The 25,000-nt window shown below is 45.7% G+C and overlaps 1 protein-coding gene across 1 annotated transcript in view; it reads left to right on the forward strand.

Moving 5' to 3' along the window:
• Positions 1-7,898: 7,898 nt before the first annotated feature.
• LOC121843128 (extensin-3-like) overlaps positions 7,899-25,000 on the forward strand; it is a gene marked incomplete at both ends in the record, with an annotated part of 30,553 nt that continues 13,451 nt past the window's right edge. The window contains one exon of the mRNA XM_042312742.1: positions 7,899-8,330. Within this exon, the coding sequence (XP_042168676.1) occupies positions 7,899-8,330 (432 nt within the window). The remainder of the gene's footprint in view (positions 8,331-25,000) is intronic.

The raw sequence follows: 25,000 nt of genomic DNA on the forward strand, positions 1-25,000 counted from the left end.
ACGATATATACAAGGGACACGACACGACAAGACGTCCGACTGCTACGCCATCTTGGATCACGATTCCCTATATAGTGCACTACTGTTGACCAGGGCCCTATTCCTATATAGTGTACTACTGTTGACCAGAGCCCTATTCCCTGTATAGTGTACTACTGTTGACCAGAGCCCTATTCCCTATATAGTGCACTACTGTTGACCAGAGCCCTATTCCCTATATAGTGCACCACTTTTTACTAGGGCCCATAGGGATGGAATCTAGGTAATATCGTATCTTTCTACACCTCCTTCTCTACCTCTCTCTACACCTCCTTCTCTACCCTCTCTCTCTTCCCCTTCTCTATCTCTCTTCCCTCCTTCTCTACCTCTCTCTACACCTCCTTCTCTACCTCTCTCTCTCCACACCTCCTTCTCTACCTCTCTCTACCACTCATTCTCTACTTCTCTCTCTCTCTTCCTCCTCTATCTCTCTCTCTTCCTCCTTCTTTTCCCCTCTTCCTCCTTCTCTACCTCTCTCTTCCCTCCTTCTCTCAAGCAGCAGGTAGCCTAGTTGTTAGAGCATTGCGCCAGTAACCGAAAGGTTACTAGATTAAATTTTATGGAGAAAAAATATCACCTTCATTTAACCAGGTAGGTCGGTTGAGAACAAGTTCTCATTAACAACTGTGACCTGTCCAAGATAAAGCAAAGCAGTGGGACACAAACAACAACACAGAGTTACACATGGAATAAACAAACTTACAGTCAATAACACAATAAAAAAGAATATCTATATACAGTGTGTGGAAATGGAGTAACGAGGTAAGGCAATAAATAGGCCATAGTAGCGAAGTAATTACAATATAGCAAATGAACACTGGAGTGATAGATGAGCAGATGATGATGTGCAAGTAGAAAATACTAGTTGTGCAAATGAGCAAAAGAAGTAAATAAAAACAGTATGGGGATGAGGTAGGTAGTTGGATGGGCTGTTTACAGATGGGCTGTTTACAGCTACAGCGATCAGTAAGCTGCTCTGACAGACGATGCTTAAAGTTTCCCAGAGCTGACAAGATACAAATATGGCGTTAAAAAAATATGTGTGGGCCTGGCGTACAGTACTGTGTGTGTGTGTGTGTGTGTGTGTGTACAGACTGGGCAGAGTGTTTCATCTAGCTGTAATTGTGCCAGTGTTCCAGTGGCAGCATGGAGACTATGAGTACTGGAAGTCACACACACACACACACACACACACACACACACACACACACACACACACACACACACACACACACACACACACACACACACACACACACACACACAAGCAGACCCATCGACCGTTTCAGTCCACAGATTGAGAAAGAGGGTGAGAGCTGACGAATATAAATGGCCTGACACAGGCCTGGCCTTCTCTCTGACTCCCGCGGTCTGAGTGAGAGAGACAGTTTCAGTGGGGTGAACACAGGGCCTGTGTTCAGACACCGGACCAGGAAGTGCCATTTCGCGGCTCCGCCCGTGGCGCCATTACGGGTCCAGTCTCCCCTGTAGCAGGAAATAGCTCTCAGAGGTAATGGTTCTGTGCTTTACTCAGAGAGTGAGACATAGAGGTGTAGTGAACCATCCAGGGAAAGCACTCAGAGTGGGATCTGTGGCAGGAAATAACAACACCACTACTATCATCTACTGACACCCAGCTGCCTTTCACAGAGATGGTCTGACACTACCACTACTATCATCTACTGACACCCAGCTGCCTTTCACAGAGATGGTCTGACACTACCACTACTATCATCTACTGACACCCAGCTGCCTTTCACAGAGAGGGTCTGACACTACCACTACTATCATCTACTGACACCCAGCTGCCTTTCACAGAGAGGGTCTGACACTACCACTACTATCATCTACTGACACCCAGCTGCCTTTCACAGAGAGGGTCTGACACTACCACTACTATCATCTACTGACACCCAGCTGCCTTTCACAGAGAGGGTCTGACACTACCACTACTATCATCTACTGACACCCAGCTGCCTTTCACAGAGATGGTCTGACACTACCACTACTATCATCTACTGACACCCAGCTGCCTTTCACAGAGAGGGTCTGACACTACCACTACTATCATCTACTGACACCCAGCTGCCTTTCACAGAGAGGGTCTGACACTACCACTACTATCATCTACTGACACCCAGCTGCCTTTCACAGAGAGGGTCTGACACTACCACTACTATCATCTACTGACACCCAGCTGCCTTTCACAGAGATGGTCTGACACTACCACTACTATCATCTACTGACACCCAGCTGCCTTTCACAGAGAGGGTCTGACACTACCACTACTATCATCTACTGACACCCAGCTGCCTTTCACAGAGAGGGTCTGACACTACCACTACTATCATCTACTGACACCCAGCTGCCTTTCACAGAGATGGTCTGACACTACCACTACTATCATCTACTGACACCCAGCTGCCTTTCACAGAGAGGGTCTGACACTACCACTACTATCATCTACTGACACCCAGCTGCCTTTCACAGAGATGGTCTGACACTACCACTACTATCATCTACTGACACCCAGCTGCCTTTCACAGAGAGGGTCTGACACTACCACTACTATCATCTACTGACACCCAGCTGCCTTTCACAGAGATGGTCTGACACTACCACTACTATCATCTACTGACACCCAGCTGCCTTTCACAGAGATGGTCTGACACTACCACTACTATCATCTACTGACACCCAGCTGCCTTTCACAGAGATGGTCTGACACTACCACTACTATCATCTACTGACACCCAGCTGCCTTTCACAGAGATGGTCTGACACTACCACTACTATCATCTACTGACACCCAGCTGCCTTTCACAGAGATGGTCTGACACTACCACTACTATCATCTACTGACACCCAGCTGCCTTTCACAGAGAGGGTCTGACAACAACACTACCACTACTATCATCTACTGACACCCAGCTGCCTTTCACAGAGATGGTCTGACACTACCACTACTATCATCTACTGACACCCAGCTGCCTTTCACAGAGATGGTCTGACACTACCACTACTATCATCTACTGACACCCAGCTGCCTTTCACAGAGAGGGTCTGACAACACTACCACTACTATCATCTACTGACACCCAGCTGCCTTTCACAGAGATGGTCTGACAACACTACCACTACTAATACTACTATTATCTACTAACGTCCAGCAAACAGCTCCACCACTGCTGACAGTATCACTGGGATGAGTTGACTACAACCCCACTAGCAGTAACACATAGGCAGCAGATGTCTGTCTTTCTGTGACAGAGGTGGGCTGACAACTACCACCACCATCATGTGAAAACAACAGTAGAGAGATAGATGTAAAGATAGATCTTTTATTGACCTATACTCATGTGATGACTTGTTTTAGCTCATAGACAGTTAGACAGCACTAGACAATGAGGCAGGGAGAGAGGTTTGGGGATGTGTGTGTTTTATTCATGAAGGTTAGTTGGTTGACTGGTTGACTGGCTGGCTGGTTGGCTGGTTGGCTGGTTAGTTGGCTGGTTGGTTGGCTGGTTAGTTGGCTGGTTGGCTGGTTAGTTGGCTGGTTAGTTGGCTGGTTGGCTAGCTGGTTAGTTGGCTGGTTAGTTGGCTGGTTAGTTGGCTGGTTGGCTGGCTGGTTAGTTGGCTGGTTAGTTGGCTGGTTAGTTGGCTGGTTGGCTAGCTGGTTAGTTGGCTGGTTAGTTGGCTGGTTGGTTGGTTGGTTAGTTGGCTGGTTGGCTGGCTGGTTGACTGGTTGGTTAGTTGGCTGGTTGGCTGGATGGTTGGCTGGTTGGTTAGTTAGTTGGCTGGTTGGCTGGTTGGCTGGTTGGTTAGTTGGCTGGTTGATTAGTTGGCTGGTTGGTTAGTTGGCTGGTTGGTTAGTTGGCTGGTTGGTTGGCTGGATGGTTGGCTGGTTGGTTAGTTGGCTGGCTGGTTGATTAGTTGGTTACATCCCAAATGGCCCTGTATGCCCTATATAGTGCACTACTGTTGACCAGGGCCCGTATGCCCTATATATGCCCTCCTCTCCTCTCTGGGTTCTGTATATACCACCTCCTCTCCTTTACCACTCTCTCCTCCTCTCTTCTCTCTTTTTCTCCTTTGCTCCTCCTCCCTATATGTATCCCTCTCCCCCTCTAAATCTCTCTCCCTTCCTTAGTTCCTCTCGCCTATCTCTCCACCTACTTCCACCCCCTCCCTCCTTTCCCCTCTCTCTCTCTCCCTTCCCTGTTCTCCCTCTTTCTCCTCCACTCTTCATAGGGAAAATGGATGAGGCTCTCTGGCAGCAGGGTTGTGAGGGCGTTAGTCCATCTCAGTCAACACACACACAGGACGTGTGATAACACCAATCAGTTGGCCTGTCAGTGGCAGTCAGGGTTTATGGGGGCATTATAGAAGGTGAAGCAGCAGTCTGCAGTCCATTTGGCCAGCCATATAACTGTCTCTCTGTGTGTGTGTGTGTGTGTTATGCCTGCCATATAACAGCAGCAGAACAGCTGAACGGTGAGTCTGTCTCTGAACATCTCAGGTGGAAGATGCCAACAAAAGAGAAAAATAGAGAAAGAGGGATGGAGGCAGAGATGGGGAGGGAGAGAGGGATGGAGGTAGAGATGGGGAGGGAGGGAGGGATGGAGGTAGAGATGGGGAGGGAGGGTTTGGAGGTAGAGATGGGGAGGGAGAGAGGGATGGAGGTAGAGATGGGGGGGGGAGGGAGGGAGGGATGGAGGTAGAGATGGGGAGGGAGAGAGGGAGGTAGAGATGGGGAGGTAGGGATGGAGGTAGAGACGGGGAGGGAGGGAGGGATGGAGGTAGAGATGGGGGGGAGGGGAGGGATGGAGGCAGAGATGGGGAGGGAGGGATGGAGGTAGGGATGGGGAGGGAGGGAGGGATGGAGGTAGAGATGGGGAGGGAGAGAGGGAGGTAGAGATGGGGAGGGAGGGATGGAGGTAGAGACGGGGAGGGAGGGAGGGATGGAGGTAGAGATGGGGAGGGAGGGAGGGATGGAGGCAGAGATGGGGAGGGAGGGATGGAGGTAGAGATGGGGAGGGAGGGAGGGATGGAGGTAGAGATGGGGAGGGAGAGAGGGATGGAGGTAGAGATGGGGAGGGAGGGAGGGATGGAGGCAGAGATGGGGAGGGAGGGATGGATGGAGGCAGAGATGGGGAGAGAGGGAGGGATGGAGGTAGAGATGGGGAGGGAGGGATGGAGGCAGAGACGGGGAGAGAGGGAGGGATGGAGGCAGAGATGGGGAGGGAGGGAGGGATGGAGGTAGAGATGGGGAGGGAGTGATGGAGGTAGAGATGGGGAGGGAGGGATGGAGGCAGAGATGGGGAGGGAGGGAGGGATGGAGGTAGAGATGGGGAGGGAGAGAGGGAGGTAGAGATGGGGAGGGAGGGATGGAGGTAGAGACGGGGAGGGAGGGAGGGATGGAGGTAGAGATGGGGAGGGAGGGAGGGATGGAGGCAGAGATGGGGAGGGAGGGATGGAGGTAGAGATGGGGAGGGAGGGAGGGATGGAGGTAGAGATGGGGAGGGAGAGAGGGATGGAGGTAGAGATGGGGAGGGAGGGAGGGATGGAGGCAGAGATGGGGAGGGAGGGATGGATGGAGGCAGAGATGGGGAGAGAGGGAGGGATGGAGGTAGAGATGGGGAGGGAGGGATGGAGGCAGAGACGGGGAGAGAGGGAGGGATGGAGGCAGAGATGGGGAGGGAGGGAGGGATGGAGGTAGAGATGGGGAGGGAGTGATGGAGGTAGAGATGGGGAGGGAGGGATGGAGGCAGAGATGGGGAGGGAGGGATGGAGGTAGAGATGGGGAGAGAGGGAGGGATGGAGGTAGAGATGGGGAGGGAGGGATGGAGGCAGAGATGGGGAGAGAGGGAGGGATGGAGGTAGAGATGGGGAGGGAGGGAGGGATGGAGGCAGAGATGGGGAGGGAGGGAGGGATGGAGGCAGAGATGGGGAGGGAGGGATGGAGGCAGAGATGGGGAGGGAGGGAGGGATGGAGGTAGAGATGGGGAGGGAGAGAGGGATGGAGGTAGAGATGGGGAGGGAGAGAGGGATGGAGGTTGAGATGGGGAGGGAGAGAGGGATGGAGGGATGGGGAGGGAGTGAGAGAGGGGTGGAAGTAGAGATGGAGAGGGAGTGAGAGAGGGGTGGAAGAAGAGATGGAGAGGGAGTGAGAGAGGGGTGGAAGAAGAGATGGAGAGGGAGTGAGAGAAGGATGGAGGCAGAGATCGGGAGGGAGAGATGGAGGCAGAGATGGGGAGCGGGGACCAATATGCTTGATGGGTAGGCCAAGAGAGAGATGGGTAGGCCAAGAGAGAGGTAGGGTAGGCCAAGAGATGGGTAGGCCAAGAGAGAGAGATTTTATTTGGCCTCCCAAGTTTTGTGAGCAACATATAAATAACTATATCGACTCAGCAAAAAAAGAAACATCCTCTCACTCTCATCTGCGTTTATTTTCCGCAAACTTAACGTGTAAATATTTGTATGAACACTCTTCCACCAAGGCACCTGCAAGTTCCCAGACATTTCTGGGGGAATGGTCCTAGCCCTCACCCGCCGATCCACCAGGTCCCAGACATTTCTGGGGAGAATGGTCCTAGCCCTCACCCGCCGATCCAACAGGTCCCAGACATTTCTGGGGAGAATGGTCCTAGCCCTCACCCGCCGATCCAACAGGTCCCTGACATTTCTGGGGAATGGTCCTAGCCCTCACCCGCCGATCCAACAGGTCCCAGACATTTCTGGGGGAATGGTCCTAGCCCTCACCCGCCGATCCAACAGGTCCCAGACATGCCCTAGCCCTCACCCGCCGATCCAACAGGTCCCAGACATTTCTGGGGGAATGGTCCTAGCCCTCACCCGCCGATCCAACAGGTCCCAGACATTTCTGGGGGGAATGGTCCTAGCCCTCACCCGCCGATCCAACAGGTCCCAGACATTTCTGGGGGAATGGTCCTAGCCCTCACCCGCCGATCCAACAGGTCCCAGACATGCCCTAGCCCTCACCCGCCGATCCAACAGGTCCCAGACATTTCTGGGGGGGAATGGTCCTAGCCCTCACCCGCCGATCCAACAGGTCCCAGACATTTCTGGGGGAATGGTCCTAGCCCTCACCCGCCGATCCAACAGGTCCCAGACATGTCCTAGCACTCACCCGCCGATCCAACAGGTCCCAGACGTGCTCAATGGGATTGAGATCTGGGTTCTTCACTGGCCATGGCAGAACACTGATATTCCTGTCTTGCAGGAAATCACACACAGAACGAGCAGTATGGCTGGTGGCATTGTCATGCTGGAGGGTCATGTCAGGATGAGCCTGCCAGGAAGGGTACCACATGAGGGAGGAGGATGTCTTCCTGTAACACACAGTGTTGAGATTGCCTGCAATGACAACAAGCTCAGTCAGATGATGCTGTGACACACCGCCCCAGACCATGACGGAGCCTCCACCTCTAAATCGATCCCGTTCCAGAGTACAGGCCTCGGTGTAACGCTCATTCCTTCGACGATAAACGCGAATCCGAACATCAAAACCGCGACTTGTCAGTGAAGAGCACTTTTGCCAGTCCTGTCTGGTCCAGAGACGATATGTTTGTGCCCCTATGCAACGTTGTTGCCGGTGATGTCTGGTGAGGACCTGCCTTACAACAGGCCTACAAGCCCTCAGTCCAGCCTATTGCTGACCGTCTGAGCCCTGATGGAGGGATTGTGTATTCCTGGTGTAACTCTGGCAGTTGTTGTTGCCATCCTGTACCTGTCCCACAGGTGTGATGTTCGGATGTACCGATCCTGTGCAGGTGTTGTTACACGTGGTCTGTCACTGTGAGGACTTTTTGTCAGCTGTTCGTTTTGTCTCCCTGCAGCGCTGTCTTAGGCATCTCACAGTACGGCATTGCAAGTTATTGCCCTGGCCACATCTGCAGTCCTCATGCCTCCAGCACCATCCTCCAGCACCATCCTCCAGCACCATCCTCCAGCACCATCCTCCAGCGCCATCCTCCAGCACCATCCTCCAGCACCATCCTCCAGAACCACCCTCCAGAACCATCCTCCTGCACCATCCTCCAGAACCACCCTCCAGAACCATCCTCCAGCACCATCCTCCAGAACCACCCTCCAGAACCATCCTCCAAGCACCATCCTCCAGCACCATCCTCCAGCACCATCCTCCAGCATCATCCTACAGCACCATCCTCCAGCACCATCCTCCAGCACCATCCTCCAGCACCATCCTCCAGAACCATCCTCCAGCACCATCCTCCAGCACCATCCTCCAGCACCATCCTCAGACAATTGTTATAATTTTCAGTGAAATTCTCATTTCTGGATAAGGCTTTAAAAAGGTTCAAATCTCATGTGACATGGTAGTCCAGAACACAGGGCTCTACATCACATGACATTTTAGTACTATAAATACCATGGAACATATGAAAACACATGGGCCTGTCCATATAATGGCCCTAAACAGCCTGTAATAGCTGGATGAGTAAAGTGTGTCTATGTGTGTGTCTGTGTGTGTCTGTGTGTGTCTGTGTGTCTGTGTGTGTATGTCTGTGTGTGTCTGTGTGTGTGTCTGTGTGTCTGTGTGTGCCTGTGTGTGTGCCTGTGTGTGTGTCTGTGTGTCTGTGTGTGTATGTCTGTGTGTGTCTGTGTGTGTCTGTGTGTGTGTCTGTGTGTGTGTCTGTGTGTGTGTCTGTGTGTGTATGTCTGTGTGTGTCTGTGTGTCTGTGTGTGTGTCTGTGTGTGTCTGTGTGTGTGTCTGTGTGTGTCTGTGTGTGTCTGTGTGTGTCTGTGTGTGTGTCTGTGTGTCTGTCTGTGTGTGTGTCTGTGTGTGTGTCTGTGTGTGTGTCTGTGTGTGTCTGTGTATGTCTGTGTGTGTCTGTGTGTCTGTGTGTGTGTGTGTCTGTGTGTGTGTCTGTGTGTGTCTGTGTGCCTGTGTGTGTTTGCATGTGTATGTGTGTCTGTGTGTGTCTGTGTGTGTCTGTGTGTGTCTGTGTGTGTCTGTGTATGTCTGTGTGTGTCTGTGTGTGTCTGTGTGTGTGTCTGTGTGTGTCTGTGTGTTTGCATGTGTGTGTGTGTGTGTCTGTGTGTGTGTCTGTGTGTCTGTGTGTGTATGTCTGTGTGTGTCTGTGTGTGTCTGTGTGTGTCTGTGTGTGTCTGTGTGTGTGTCTGTGTGTGTGTCTGTGTGTGTGTCTGTGTGTGTCTGTGTATGTCTGTGTGTGTGTCTGTGTGTCTGTGTGTGTGTCTGTGTGTGTCTGTGTATGTCTGTGTGTGTCTGTGTGTGTCTGTGTGCCTGTGTGTGTTTGCATGTGTATGTGTGTCTGTGTGTGTCTGTGTGTGTCTGTGTGTGTCTGTGTGTGTCTGTGTATGTCTGTGTGTGTCTGTGTGTGTCTGTGTGTGTGTCTGTGTGTCTGTGTGTGTTTGCATGTGTGTGTCTGTGTGTGTGTCTGTGTGTGTCTGTGTATGTCTGTGTGTGTCTGTGTGTGTCTGTGTGTGTGTCTGTGTGTGTTTGTGTATGTCTGTGTGTGTCTGTGTGTGTCTGTGTGTGTTTGCATGTGTGTGTCTGTGTGTGTCTGTGTGTGTGTCTGTGTGTGTCTGTGTATGTCTGTGTATGTCTGTGTGTGTCTGTGTGTGTCTGTGTGTGTGTCTGTGTGTGTTTGTGTGTGTCTGTGTGTGTCTGTCAAATCAAATCAAATCAAATCAAATCAAATTTTATTTGTCACATACACATGGTTAGCAGATGTTAAGCGAGTGTAGCGAAATGCTTGTGCTTCTAGTTCCGACAATGCAGTAATAACGGGCAAGTAATCTAACTAACAATTCAAAAAAAAAACTACTGTCATACACAGTGTAAGGGATAAAGAATATGTACATAAGTCTGATATATGAATGAGTGATGGTACAGAGCAGCATAGGCAAGATACAGTAGATCATATCGAGTACAGTATATACATATGAGATAAGTATGTAAACCAAGTGGCATAGTTAAAGTGGCTAGTGATACATGTATTACATAAGGATGCAGTCGATGATATAGAGTACAGTATCAACGTATGCATATGAGATGAACAATGTAGGGTAAGTAACATTATATAAGGTAGCATTGTTTAAAGTGGCTAGTGATATATTTACATAATTTCCCATCGATTCCCATGATTAAAGTGGCTGGAGTAGAGTCAGTGTCATTGACAGTGTGTTGGCAGTAGCCACTCAATGTTAGTGGTGGCTGTTTAACAGTCTGATGGCCTTGAGATAGAAGCTGTTTTTCAGTCTCTCGGTCCCAGCTTTGATGCACCTGTACTGACCTCGCCTTCTGGATGGCATAGTGGTGAACAGGCAGTGGCATCGGGTGGTTGATGTCCTTGATGATCTTTATGGCCTTCCTGTAGCATCGGGTGGTGTAGGTGTCCTGGAGGGCAGGTAGTTTGCCCCCGGTGATGCGTTGTGCAGACCTCACTACCCTCTGGAGAGCCTTACGGTTGAGGGCGGTGCAGTTGCCATACCAGGCGGTGTACAGCCCGCCAGGATGCTCTCGATTGTGCATCTGTAGAAGTTTGTGAGTGCTTTTGGTGACAAGGTTCTTCAGCCTCCTGAGGTTGAAGAGGCGCTGCTGCGCCTTCCTCACGATGCTGTCTGTGTGAGTGGACCAATTCAGTTTGTCTGTGATGTGTGTAAAGAAACCTAAGATGACCTGGGGTACTAGTGTAAGAAATAACACGTAAAAAAACAAAAAACTGCATAGTTTCCTAGGAACGCGAAGCGAGGCGGCCATCTCTGTCGGCGCCGGAAGTATACATGTGTGTCTGTGTGTGTCTGTGTATGTCTGTGTGTGTTTGTGTATGTCTGTGTGTCTGTGTGTGTCTGTGTGTGTCTGTGTGTGCTGTCTGTGTATGATAGCCTCGTTCTGTTTCATGGTCTTATGATCAGGTTAACAGCAGTGCAGTACATAGGGCGGCAGGTAGCCTAGTGGACTAGGTTAACCGTTCTGTTTCACATAACGAGCTGAATTAAGACCTTAAACAGCGATTTGAAGTAAATCAAGTCTGGTTTAACATTAAGACATGAGCATATGGCAGAATATGGAGCGTTGCCAAGTAAGACACAAGCCGTTTCCACTACAGAGAAGAACATATTTTATATTACAGGATTTTGGATAAAGCAGTGTCTTCAGAAAGTTCACAGAGTGAAAAGTTAAATAAAGGAAAGCTTGTAACAGAATAAAAATATTCAAAAATATTCATCCTGTTTGCTACAAGGCACTAAAGTAATACTGCAAATACAATGTGGCAAAGCAATGCACTTCCTGTCCTGAATACAAAGTGTCATGTTTGGGGCAAATCCAATACAACTCATTACTGAATACCACTCTCCGTATTCTCAATCATAGTGGTGGCTGCATCATGTTATGAGTACACTTGTAATCATTAAGGACTAGGAAGATTTTCAGGATAAAAACAGAGAATGACCATTTCACCAGTATACCAAATGTTTATTTAGATTGGGAGGCCAGCAGTGGGTCCTATGACCAGGTTAACAGCAGTGCAGTACATAGGGAATAGAGCAGTCCTATGATCAGGTTAACAGCAGTGCAGTACATAGGGAATAGAGCAGTCCTATGATCAGGTTAACAGCAGTGCAGTACATAGGGAATAGTGCGGTCCTATGATCAGGTTAACAGCAGTGCAGTACATAGGGAATAGTGCGGTCCTATGATCAGGTTAACAGCAGTGCAGTACATAGGGAATAGACCGGTCCTATGATCAGGTTAACAGTAGTGCAGTACATAGGGAATAGTGCGGTCCTATGATCAGGTTAACAGCAGTGCAGTACATAGGGAATAGAGCAGTCCTATGACCAGGTTAACAGCAGTGCAGTACATAGGGAATAGAGCAGTCCTATGATCAGGTTAACAGTAGTGCTCTATAGATGGAATAGAGCATTATGATCAGGTTAACAGTAAAACTATATAAATAGAGCAGTCCTATGATCAGGTTAACAGTAGTGCACTATAGAGGGAATAGAGCAGTCCTATGATCAGGTTAACAGTAGTGCACTATAGAGGGAATAGAGCAGTGCTATGATCAGGTTAACAGTAGTGCACTATAGATGGAATAGAGCAGTGCTATGATCAGGTTAACAGTAGTGCACTATAGAGGGAATAGAGCAGTCCTATGATCAGGTTAACAGTAGTGCACTATAGAGGGAATAGAGCAGTCCTATGATCAGGTTAACAGTAGTGCACTATAGAGGGACACATGGGACATATACATTCTACATCATTAAACAAGTCCAAACAAGTAGCCTTGGAGCTCTGATCTCTCTCCCCAATTACAGCAGGGGTGGAGGAAGCTACCCGCCCCACAAGATGGCCCGAGAGAGAAAGAAAGAGAGAGATAGAGGAGGGTCTTGTGGGAGCCCTCTACCTATCCTAGTGGGTCTGAAACAACACAAACAAAGCTGCTCTGAGATTGGTTCTGTTGATTGGAATAGAATGGAAGAATGGAATCTCCACGGCAACAACAACACCAACACTGTAGAATTATGGGTCTGGGCTTTTGCAAATCATCTTGGGAGTAAGAAAATGGAGGATGGAAAGATAGAGAGAGGGAAGAATGGAAGGATGTGCTTTTCCTGTAGCGAGAAAAGAGAGAGAGAGAGAGGGATATCTTCTGTTTCATTGATCTCTTCTGGCTCTCAAACGATTCCCTTCGCGGGGCCGTGGGGTAGGAACTGAAGACAGAGGAAGTGCTGCAGGAATTTCAAGTAATGACGGACAGACGATTCCATCCAACACTGTAGCAATCAAGTGGCTGAAACTTTGTTGGGAGAGAAACAGTAGTCATGTACATTTCCTTGACGTTTCCCTTCTTGATTGCTAGAGAGGGGGATTGGCTTCACATTACATCTGGTCTGCAGTGAATACTAAGGGCTCTTTTTGGCACACACACACACACACACACACACACACACACACACACACACACACACACACACACACACACACACACACACACACACACACACACACACACACACACACACACACACACACACACACACACACACACACACACACGCACACACGCACCAACTTCTGCATCAGAGATAACATCTGAACTCATTAGGGAAACATTCCATCCACTATGAACTACCATTCCATCCACTATGAACTACCATTCCATCCACTATGAACTACCATTCCATCCACTATGAACTACCATTCCATCCACTAAGATCTACCATTACATCCACTATGAACTACCATTCCATCCACTATGAACTACCATTACATCCACTATGAACTACCATTCCATCCACTATGAACTACCATTCCATCCACTATGAACTACCATTCCATCCACTATGAACTACCATTCCATCCACTATGAACTACCATTCCATCCACTATGAACTACCATTCCATCCACTATGATCTACCATTACATCCGTTCCTCTGTTCCTCTGTGTTGGGTTATCCCTCTCTATCCATCCCTCTGTTCCTCCGTGTTGGGTTATCCCTCTCTATCCATCCCTCTGTTCCTCTGTGTTGGGTTATCCCTCTCTATCCATCCCTCTGTTCCTCTGTGTTGGGTTATCCCTCTCTATCCATTCCTCTGTTCCTCTGTGTTGGGTTATCCCTCTCTATCCATCCCTCTGTTCCTCTGTGTTGGGTTATCCCTCTCTATCCATCCCTCCGTCCCTCTGTGTTGGGTTATCCCTCTCTATCCATCCCTCCATCCGTCTGTTCCTCTGTGTTGGGTTATCCCTCTCTATCCATCCCTCTGTTCCTCTGTGTTGGGTTATCCCTCTCTATCCCTCCCTACATCCCTCTGTTCCTCTGTGTTGGGTTATCCCTCTCTATCCATCCATCCGTTCCGCTGTGTTGGGTTATCCCTCTCTATCCATCCCTCCATCCCTCCGTTCCGCTGTGTTGGGTTATCCCTCTCTATCATCCTTCTGTGTTGGGTTATCCCTCTCTATTCATCCCTCTGTGTTGGGTTATCCCTCTCTATTCATCCCTCTGTGTTGGGTTATCCCTCTCTATTCATCCCTCCATCCATCTGTGTTGGGTTATCCCTCTCTATTCATCCCTCTGTGTTGGGTTATCCCTCTCTATTCATCCCTCTGTGTTGGGTTATCCCTCTCTATTCATCCCTCCATCCATCTGTGTTGGGTTATCCCTCTCTATTCATCCCTCCGTTCCGCTGTGTTGGGTTATCCCTCTCTATCCATCCCTCTGTTCCTCTGTGTTGGGTTATCCCTCTCTATCCATCCCTCTGTTCCGCTGTGTTGGGTTATCCCTCTCTATCCCTCCATCCCTCCGTTCCTCTGTGTTGGGTTATCCCTCTCTATCCCTCCATCCCTCCATCCCTCCGTTCCGCTGTGTTGGGTTATCCCTCTCTATCCATCCCTCCATCCCTCCGTTCCGCTGTGTTGGGTTATCCCTCTCTATCCATCCCTCCATCCCTCCGTTCCTCTGTGTTGGGTTATCCCTCTCTATCCCTCCCTCCATCCCTCTGTTCCTCTGTGTTGGGTTATCCATCCCCTCTCTATCCCTCCCTCCATCCCTCTGTTCCTCTGTGTTGGGTTTTCCCTCTCTCTCCCTCCCTCCGTTCCTCTGTGTTGGGTTATCCTCTCTATCCCTCCCTCCATCCCTCTGTTCCTCTGTGTTGGGTTATCCCTCTCTATCCATCTCTATCCATCCCTCTGTTCCTCTGTGTTGGGTTATCCCTCTCTCATCCCTCCCTCCATCCCTCTGTTCCTCTGTGTTGGGTTATCCCTCTCTCCATCCCTCCCTCCATCCCTCTGTTCCTCTGTGTTGGGTTATCCCTCTCTATCCATCCCTCTGTTCCTCTGTGTTGGGTTATCCCTCTCTATCCATCCCTCCGTTCCGCTGTGTTGGGTTATCCCTCTCTATCCCTCCCTCCATCCCTCTGTGTTGGGTTATCCCTCTCTATCCATCCCTCCGTTCCACTGTGTTGGGTTATCCCTCTCTATCCCTCCCTCCATCCCTCTGTGTTGGGTTATCCCTCTCTCTCCCTCCCTCCGGTGGACTCAGCTGGGTCTGAGCGTCAGTCGTTTCCCTCTAAGAGTCATCATCATGCCAACGGCCCCGTAATTTAACATCTCCTCCTGGTTTCCTGGTTAATGCTTCACTCCTCTATTAAATCATTTCACAGCGCCCTCCGTGACCCTGCAGTGTGTGTGTAAACATCCATGTCTGAGAGTCTCTCTGTGTGTGTGTGTGTGTGTGTGTGTATGTGTGTGTGTGTGTGTGTGTGCGTGCGTGCGTGCTTGCGTGTGTTTGTGTGTCTGACCCGTGTTGGGTGATACCTCCCCCTGGGTGGGAGATGATTGTAATCAGACACATATTAGCATCTGTTTATTTATAAAGGCCAGACACACAGACAACCTGCTGTATTAATTAAACTGGGAGGAGGAGGAGGAGGAGGAGTAGTGAGTGAGTGAGTGAGTGAGTGAGAGAGAGAGAGAGAGAGTGCTGGCTGGAGGAGGGCAGTAGAGTCATATTTATATTAGGAATTATAGAGTCTGTTTCCCAAATGGCCCACCATTCCCGATGGCAACATCTTCTGGGAGATTTAGTTTCAGTAGAATATGAACTAACAACTCCTATATTTCTCATCTCTATGTGTAGTACTGTACTACTGTTATCATCTATGTAGTACTGTACTACTGTTAATATCATCTATGTAGTACTGTACTACTGTTATCATCATCTATGTAGTACTGTACTACTGTTATCATCATCTATGTAGTACTGTACTACTGTTATCATCTATGTAATACTGTACTATTTTTATCATCTATGTAGTACTGTACTACTGTTATCATCATCTATGTAGTACTGTACTACTGTTATCATCTATGTAGTACTGTACTACTGTTATCATCTATGTAGTACTGTACTACTGTTATCATCTATGTAGTACTGTACTACTGTTATCATCTATGTAGTACTGTACTACTGTTATCATCTATGTAGTACTGTACTACTGTTATCATCTATGTAGTAGTACTGTACTACTGTTATCATCTACGTAGTACTGTACTACTGTTATCATCTATGCAGTACTGTACTACTGTTATCATCTATGTAGTACTGTACTACTGTTATCATCATCTATGTAATACTGTACTACCGTTATCATCATCTATGTAGTACTGTACTACTGTTATTATCATCTATGTAGTACTGTACTACTGTTATCATCTATGTAGTACTGTACTACTGTTATCATCATCTATGTAGTACTGTACTACTGTTATCATCATCTATGTAGTACTGTACTACTGTTATCATCTATGTAGTACTGTACTACTGTTATCATCTATGTAGTACTGTACTACTGTTATCATCTATGTAGTACTGTACTACTAGTACTGTATCATCATCTATGTAGTACTGTACTACTGTTATCATCATCTATGTAGTACTGTACTACTGTTATCATCATCTATATAGTACTGTACTACTGTTATCATCATCTATGTAGTACTGTACTACTGTTATCATCTATGTAGTACTGTACTACTGTTATCATCTATGTAGTACTGTACTACTGTTATCATCTATGTAGTACTGTACTACTGTTATCATATATGTAGTACTGTACTACTGTTATCATCTACGTAGTACTGTACTACTGTTATCATCTATGCAGTACTGTACTACTGTTATCATCTATGTAGTACTGTACTACTGTTATCATCATCTATGTAATACTGTACTACCGTTATCATCATCTATGTAGTACTGTACTACTGTTATTATCATCTATGTAGTATTGTACTACTGTTATCATCTATGTAGTACTGTACTACTGTTATCATCATCTATGTAGTACTGTACTACTGTTATCATCATCTATGTAATACTGTACTACTGTTATCATCATCTATGTAGTACTGTGCTACTGTTATCATCTATATAATACTGTACTACTGTTATCATCATCTATGTAATACTGTACTACTGTTATCATCATCTATGTAGTACTGTACTACTGTTATCATCTATGTAGTACTGTACTGTACTACTGTTATCATCAATGTAATACTGTACTACTGTTATCATCGTCTATGTAGTACTGTACTACTGTTATCATCTACGTAGTACTGTACTACTGTTATCATCTATGCAGTACTGTACTACTGTTATCATCTATGTAGTACTGTACTACTGTTATCATCATCTATGTAATACTGTACTACTGTTATCATCATCTATGTAGTACTGTACTACTGTTATCATCTATATAATACTCTACTACTGTTATCATCATCTATGTAATACTGTACTACTGTTATCATCTATGTAGTACTGTACTACTGTTATATCTACATAGTACTGTACTACTGTTATCATCTATGTAGTACTGTACTACTGTTATATCTGTACTACGCAACCAGGGGTGGAAAGACCCTGGATCATTGTTACTCTAACTTCCGCGACGCATATAAGGCCCTGCCCCACCCCCTTTCGGAAAAGCTGACCACGACTCCATTTTGTTGATCCCTGCCTACAGACAGAAACTAAAACAAGAAGATCCCACGCTGAGGTCTGTCCAACGCTGGTCCGACCAAGCTGACTCCACACTCCAAGACTGCTTCCATCACGTGGACTGGGAGATGTTTTGTATTGCGTCAGACAACAACATTGACGAATACGCTGATTCGGTGTGCGAGTTCATTAGAACGTGCGTTGAAGATGTCGTTCCCATAGCAACGATTAAAACATTCCCTAACCAGAAACCGTGGATTGATGGCAGCATTCGTGTGGAACTGAAGGCGCGAACCACTGCTTTTAATCAGGGCAAGGTGTCTGGTAACATGACTGAATACAAACAGTGCAGCTATTCCCTCCGCAAGGCTATCAAACAAGCTAAGCGTCAGTACAGAGACAAAGTAGAATCTCAATTCAACGGCTCAGACACAAGAGGCATGTGGCAGGGTCTACAGTCAATCACGGACTACTGGAAGAAACCCAGCCCAGTCACGGACCAGGATGTCTTGCTCCCAGGCAGACTAAATAACTTTTTGCCCGCTTTGAGGACAATACAGTGCCACTGACACAGCCTGCAACGAAAACATGCGGTCTCTCCTTCACTGCAGCCGAAGTGAGTAAGACATTTAAACGTGTTAACCCTCGCCAGGCTGCAGGCCCAGACGGCATCCCCAGCCGCGCCCTCAGAGCATGCGCAGACCAGCTGGCCGGTGTGTTTACGGACATATTCAACCAATCCCTATACCAGTCTGCTGTTCCCACATGCTTCAAGAGGGCCACCATTGTTCCTGTTCCCAAGAAAGCTAAGGTAACTGAGCTAAACGACTACCGCCCGTAGCACTCACATCCGTCATCATGAAGTGCTTTGAGAGACTAGTCAAGGACCATATCACCTCCACCCTACCTGACACCCTTGACCCAATCCAATTTGCTTACCGCCCAAATAGGTCCACAGACGATGCAATCTCAACCACACTGCACACTGCCCTAACCCATCTGGACAAGAGGAATACCTATGTGAGAATGCTGTTCATCGACTACAGCTCGGCATTCAACACCATAGTACCCTCCAAGCTCGTCATCAAGCTCGAGACCCTGGGTCTCGACCCCGCCCTGTGCAACTGGGTACTGGACTTCCTGACGGGCCGCCCCCAGGTGGTGAGGGTAGGCAACAACATCTCCTCCCCGCTGATCCTCAACACTGGGGCCCCACAAGGGTGCGTTCTGAGCCCTCTCCTGTACTCCCTGTTCACCCACGACTGCGTGGCCATGCACGCCTCCAACTCAATCATCAAGTTTGCGGACGACACAACAGTGGTAGGCTTGATTACCAACAACGACGAGACGGCCTACAGGGAGGAGGTGAGGGCCCTCGGAGTGTGGTGTCAGGAAAATAACCTCACACTCAACGTCAACAAAACTAAGGAGATGATTGTGGACTTCAGGAAACAGCAGAGGGAACACCCCCACATCCACATCGATGGAACAGTAGTGGAGAGGGTAGCAAGTTTTAAGTTCCTCGGCATACACATCACAGACAAACTGAATTGGTCCACTCACACAGACAGCATCGTGAGGAAGGCGCAGCAGCGCCTCTTCAACCTCAGGAGGCTGAAGAAATTCGGCTTGTCACCAAAAGCACTCACAAACTTCTACAGATGCACAATCGAGAGCATCCTGGCGGGCTGTATCACCGCCTGGTATGGCAACTGCGCCGCCCTCAACCGTAAGGCTCTCCAGAGGGTAGTGAGGTCTGCACAACGCATCACCGGGGGCAAACTACCTGCCCTCCAGGACACCTACACCACCCGATGCTACAGGAAGGCCATAAAGATCATCAAGGACATCAACCACCCGAGCCACTGCCTGTTCACCCCGCTGTCATCCAGAAGGCGAGGTCAGTACAGGTGCATCAAAGCTGGGACCGAGAGACTGAAAAACAGCTTCTATCTCAAGGCCATCAGACTGTTAAACAGCCACCACTAACATTGAGTGGCTACTGCCAACACACTGTCAATGACACTGACTCTACTCCAGCCACTTTAATCATGGGAATTGATGGGAAATGATGTAAATATATCACTAGCCACTTTAAACAATGCTACCTTATATAATGTTACTTACCCTACATTATTCATCTCATATGCATACGTAGATACTGTACTCTATATCATCGACTGCATCCTTATGTAATACATGTATCACTAGCCACTTTAACTATGCCACTTGGTTTAACATCTGCTAACCATGTGTATGTGACAAATAAAATTTGATTTGATTTGATTTGATTTGATTTGATTTAGTACTGTACTACTGTTATCATCATCTATGTAATACTGTACTACTGTTATCATCATCTATGTAGTACTGTACTACTGTTATATCTACATAGTACTGTACTACTGTTATCATCTATGTAGTACTGTACTACTGTTATCATCTATGTAGTACTGTACTACTGTTATCATCTACATAGTACTGTACTACTGTTATCATCTATGCAGTACTGTACTACTGTTATCATCATCTATGTAGTACTGTACTACTGTTATCATCTATGTAATACTGTACTACTGTTAGCATCACTGTACTACTGTTATAATCTATGTAATACTGTACTACTGTTATCATCATCTATGTAGTACTGTACTACTGTTATCATCTATGTAATACTGTACTACTGTTAGCATCTATGTAATACTGTACTACTGTTATCATCTATGTAGTACTGTACTATGTTATCATCATCTATGCAGTACTGTACTACTGTTATCATCACCTATGTAGTACTGTACTACTGTTATCATCTATGTAGTACTGTGTACTGTTATCATCTATGTAGTACTGTATTACTGTTATCATCATCTATGTAGTACTGTACTACTGTTATCATCATCTATGTAGTACTGTACTACTGTTATCATCTATGTTGTACTGTACTACTGTTATCATCATCTATGCAGTACTGTACTACTGTTATCATCACCTATGTAATACTGTACTACTGTTATCATCTATGTAGTACTGTACTACTGTTATCATCTATGTAGTACTGTATTACTGTTATCATCATCTGTACTACTGTACTACTGTTATCATCTATGTAGTACTCTACTACTGTTATCATCTATGTAGTACTGTACTACTGTTATCATCTATGTAGTACTGTATTACTGTTATCATCATCTATGTAGTACTGTACTACTGTTATCATCTATGTAGTACTCATCTGTTATCATCTATGTAATACTGTACTACTGTTATCATCTATGTAGTACTGTACTACTGTTATATCTACATAGTACTGTACTACTGTTATCATCTATGTAATACTGTACTACTGTTATCATCATCTATGTAGTACTGTACTACTGTTATCGTCATCTATGTAGTACTGTACTACTGTTATCATCATCTATGTAGTACTGTACTACTGTTATCATCATCTATGTAGTACTGTACTACTGTTATCATCATCTATGTAGTACTGTACTACTGTTATCATCTATGTAGTACTGTACTACTGTTATCATCATATATGTAGTACTGTACTACTGTTATCATCATCTATGTAGTACTGTACTACTGTTATCATCATCTATGTAGTACTGTACTACTGTTATCATCTATGTAGTACTGTACTACTGTTATCATCTATGTAGTACTGTACTACTGTTAATATCATCTATGTAGTACTGTACTACTGTTATCATCATCTATGTAGTACTGTACTACTGTTATCATCATCTATGTAGTACTGTACTACTGTTATCATCTATGTAATACTGTACTACTGTTATCATCTATGTAGTACTGTACTACTGTTATATCTACATAGTACTGTACTACTGTTATCATCTATGTAGTACTGTACTACTGTTATCATCTATGTAGTACTGTACTACTGTTATCATCATCTATGTAATACTGTACTACTGTTATCATCATCTATGTAGTACTGTGCTACTGTTATCATCTATATAATACCGTACTACTGTTATCATCATCTATGTAATACTGCACTACTGTTATCATCATCTATGTAGTACTGTACTACTGTTATCATCTATGTAGTACTGTACTACTGTTATCATCGATGTAATACTGTACTACTGTTATCATCGTCTATGTAGTACTGTACTACTGTTATCATCTACGCAGTACTGTACTACTGTTATCATCTATGCAGTACTGTACTACTGTTATCATCTATGTAGTACTGTACTACTGTTATCATCATCTATGTAATGCTGTACTACTGTTATCATCATCTATGTAGTACTGTACTACTGTTATCATCTATATAATACCGTACTACTGTTATCATCATCTATGTAATACTGTACTACTGTTATCATCATCTATGTAGTACTGTACTACTGTTATCACCTATATAATACTGTACTACTGTTATCATCATCTATGTAATACTGTACTACTGTTATCATCATCTATGTAGTACTGTACTACTGTTATCATCTATGTAGTACTGTACTACTGTTATCATCTATGTAATACTGTACTGCTGCTATCATCTATGTAGTACTGTACTACTGTTATCATCTATGTAGTACTGTACAACTGTTATCATCTATGTAGTACTGTACTACTGTTATCATCTATGTAGTACTGTACAACTGTTATCATCTATGTAGTACTGTACTACTGTTATCATCTATGTAGTACTGTACTACTGTTATCATCTATGTAATACTGTACTACTGTTATCATCTATGTAGTACTCTACTACTGTTATCATCTATGTAGTACTGTACTACTGTTATCATCTATGTAGTACTGTACAACTGTTATCATCTATGTAGTACTGTACTACTGTTATCATCTATGTAGTACTGTACTACTGTTATCATCTATGTAATACTGTACTACTGTTATCATCTATGTAGTACTCTACTACTGTTATCATCTATGTAGTACTGTACTACTGTTATCATCTATGTAGTACTGTACTACTGTTATCAGAACGTTCTGATCCTATTCTACTATTGATTGAAAACGCCTGTATTACCAATGTCCTCTGTGTCCCCGGTACAAACATTTCTGCATGAGTGTGTGTGTGTGTGTGTGTGTGTGTGCGTGCGTGTGTGTGTGTGTGTGTGTGCGTGCGTGTGTGTGTGTGTGTGTGTGTGTTGTGCGTGTGTGTGTGTGTGTGTGCGTGTGTGTGTGTGTGTGTGCGTGCGCGTGTGTGTGCGTGTGCGTGTGCGTGTGTGTGCGTGTGTGTGTGTGTGTGTGTGTGTGTGTGGGGTGGTCTGACTTAGCTTCTCTTACCAATGTCCTTGGAGTCTCTGGCATCAACAGAATAACAGTCTTTTCTTCAGTGTTGTTACGAGGAGACGTAACGAATCAGACCAGTTGAACTAAAACTATACCACTGTGTTCACACATCAGACATGGAAACTTCTTGGTACTGTTGAATAAAAACAACAATATTATTTTATTCGCATAACAAATTAGGTATTATTTAGGCTACAATTCTAGCAAGAAATAAACACCAGGTTTCTTTTCCAAAGGCCCTCGGTAGCTCCAGTATGTACTTGAACATAATTATTCTGCAGTCATTTATTTTGTTCAGAGCGCTAAGAAGGAGAGAAAAATAACAGTTCAACTATTTGTACCGTAGAGATAGTGGTAACAGGAAGGACACTTAAATCACAACCACTCCTGTACACAGAGGAGAGGAGATGAACACTAAGGTCTTTAAGTGAAGCACACTGAGTCAGTAGCACACACTGTACTCCAAGGTCTTTAAATCTGCAGTTGTCATTACCAGTTACACGTTTGGCCATCAGAGAAATAAATAAAAGACATCCACTTGGTAAATAATGTTTATTTAACATTTATTTAACTAGGCATGTCTGCTAAGATTAAATTCTTGTTTACAATGACGGCCTAGGAACAATGGGTTAACTGCCTTGTTCAGTGGCAGAACGACAGATTTGTACCTTGTTGGCTCAGGGATTCATTCAATCTTGCAACGTTTCGGTTACTAGTCCAACGCTCTAACCACTAGGCTACTGCCTCCACATCTATGTCTCTAACCAGTAAATAATGACCTGTACTACTGACCTACAGTATCTATGTCTCTACAGTACCAGTCTCTAACCAGTAAATAATGACCTGTACTACTGACCTACAGTATCTATGTCTCTAACCAGTAAATAATGACCTGTACTACTGACCTACAGTATCTATGTCTCTAACCAGTAAATAATGACCTGTACTACTGACCTACAGTATCTATGTCTCTAACCAGTAAATAATGACCTGTTCTACTGACCTACAGTATCTATGTCTCTAACCAGTAAATAATGACCTGTACTACTGACCTACAGTATCTGTGTCTCTAGCCAGTAAATAATGACCTGTACTACTGACCTACAGTATCTATGTCTCTAACCAGTAAATAATGACCTGTACTACTGACCTACAGTATCTATGTCTCTAACCAGTAAATTGGAATGAGATAAGAGACAGGAATGAGAGAGAGACAGGAATGACCAGGAATGAGAGAGTGAGACAGGAAGGAGAGAGAGAGACAGGAATAGCGACAGGAATGAGAGGGTGAGACAGGAAGTAAAGAGAGACAGGAATGAGAGAGAGACAGGAATGAGAGAGTGAGACACGAAGGAGAGAGAGAGACAGGAATGAGAGAGACAGGAATGAGAGAGTGAGACAGGAAGGAGAGAGAGAGACAGGAATGAGAGAGAGACAGGAATGAGAGAGTGAGACAGGAAGGAGAGAGAGAGACAGGAATGAGAGAGACAGGAATGAGAGAGTGAGACAGGAAGGAGAGAGAGAGACAGGGATGAGAGAGACAGGAATGAGAGAGTGAGACAGGAAGGAGAGAGAGAGACAGGAATGAGAGAGAGACAGGAATGAGAGAGACAGGAAAGAGAGTGAGACAGGAAAGAGAGAGAGACAGGAATGACAGAGAGAGACAGGATGGAGAGAGAGAGACAGGAATGAGAGAGAGAGACAGGACGGAGAGAGAGACAGGATTGAGAAAGAGAGACAGTTAACTTAAGATCTAAAAGACATAAAATATAGGAATCTGATAAGAATCGGATCTCAGCTGAACTTCTCTGCTCTCACTGTAATAAATCTGCAGGTCATGTGGATCCTACCTGAGCATTAGGATTCTCTCCACACTGTGAATAAGCATTCTAATGTACTTGATTACAGTGTGATTAATACATCAGATACAGCATTAATACATTAGATACAGCATTAATACATTAGATACAGCATTAATACATCAGATACAGCATTAATACATCAGATACAGCATTAATACATCAGATACAGCATTAATACATCAGATACAGCATTAATACATCAGATACAGCATTAATACATCAGATACAGCATTAATACATCAGATACAGCATTAATACATCAGATACAGCATTAATACATCAG

Source organism: Oncorhynchus tshawytscha, unplaced genomic scaffold, assembly GCF_018296145.1.
Source record: "Oncorhynchus tshawytscha isolate Ot180627B unplaced genomic scaffold, Otsh_v2.0 Un_contig_15638_pilon_pilon, whole genome shotgun sequence".
NCBI lineage: Eukaryota > Metazoa > Chordata > Actinopteri > Salmoniformes > Salmonidae > Oncorhynchus > Oncorhynchus tshawytscha.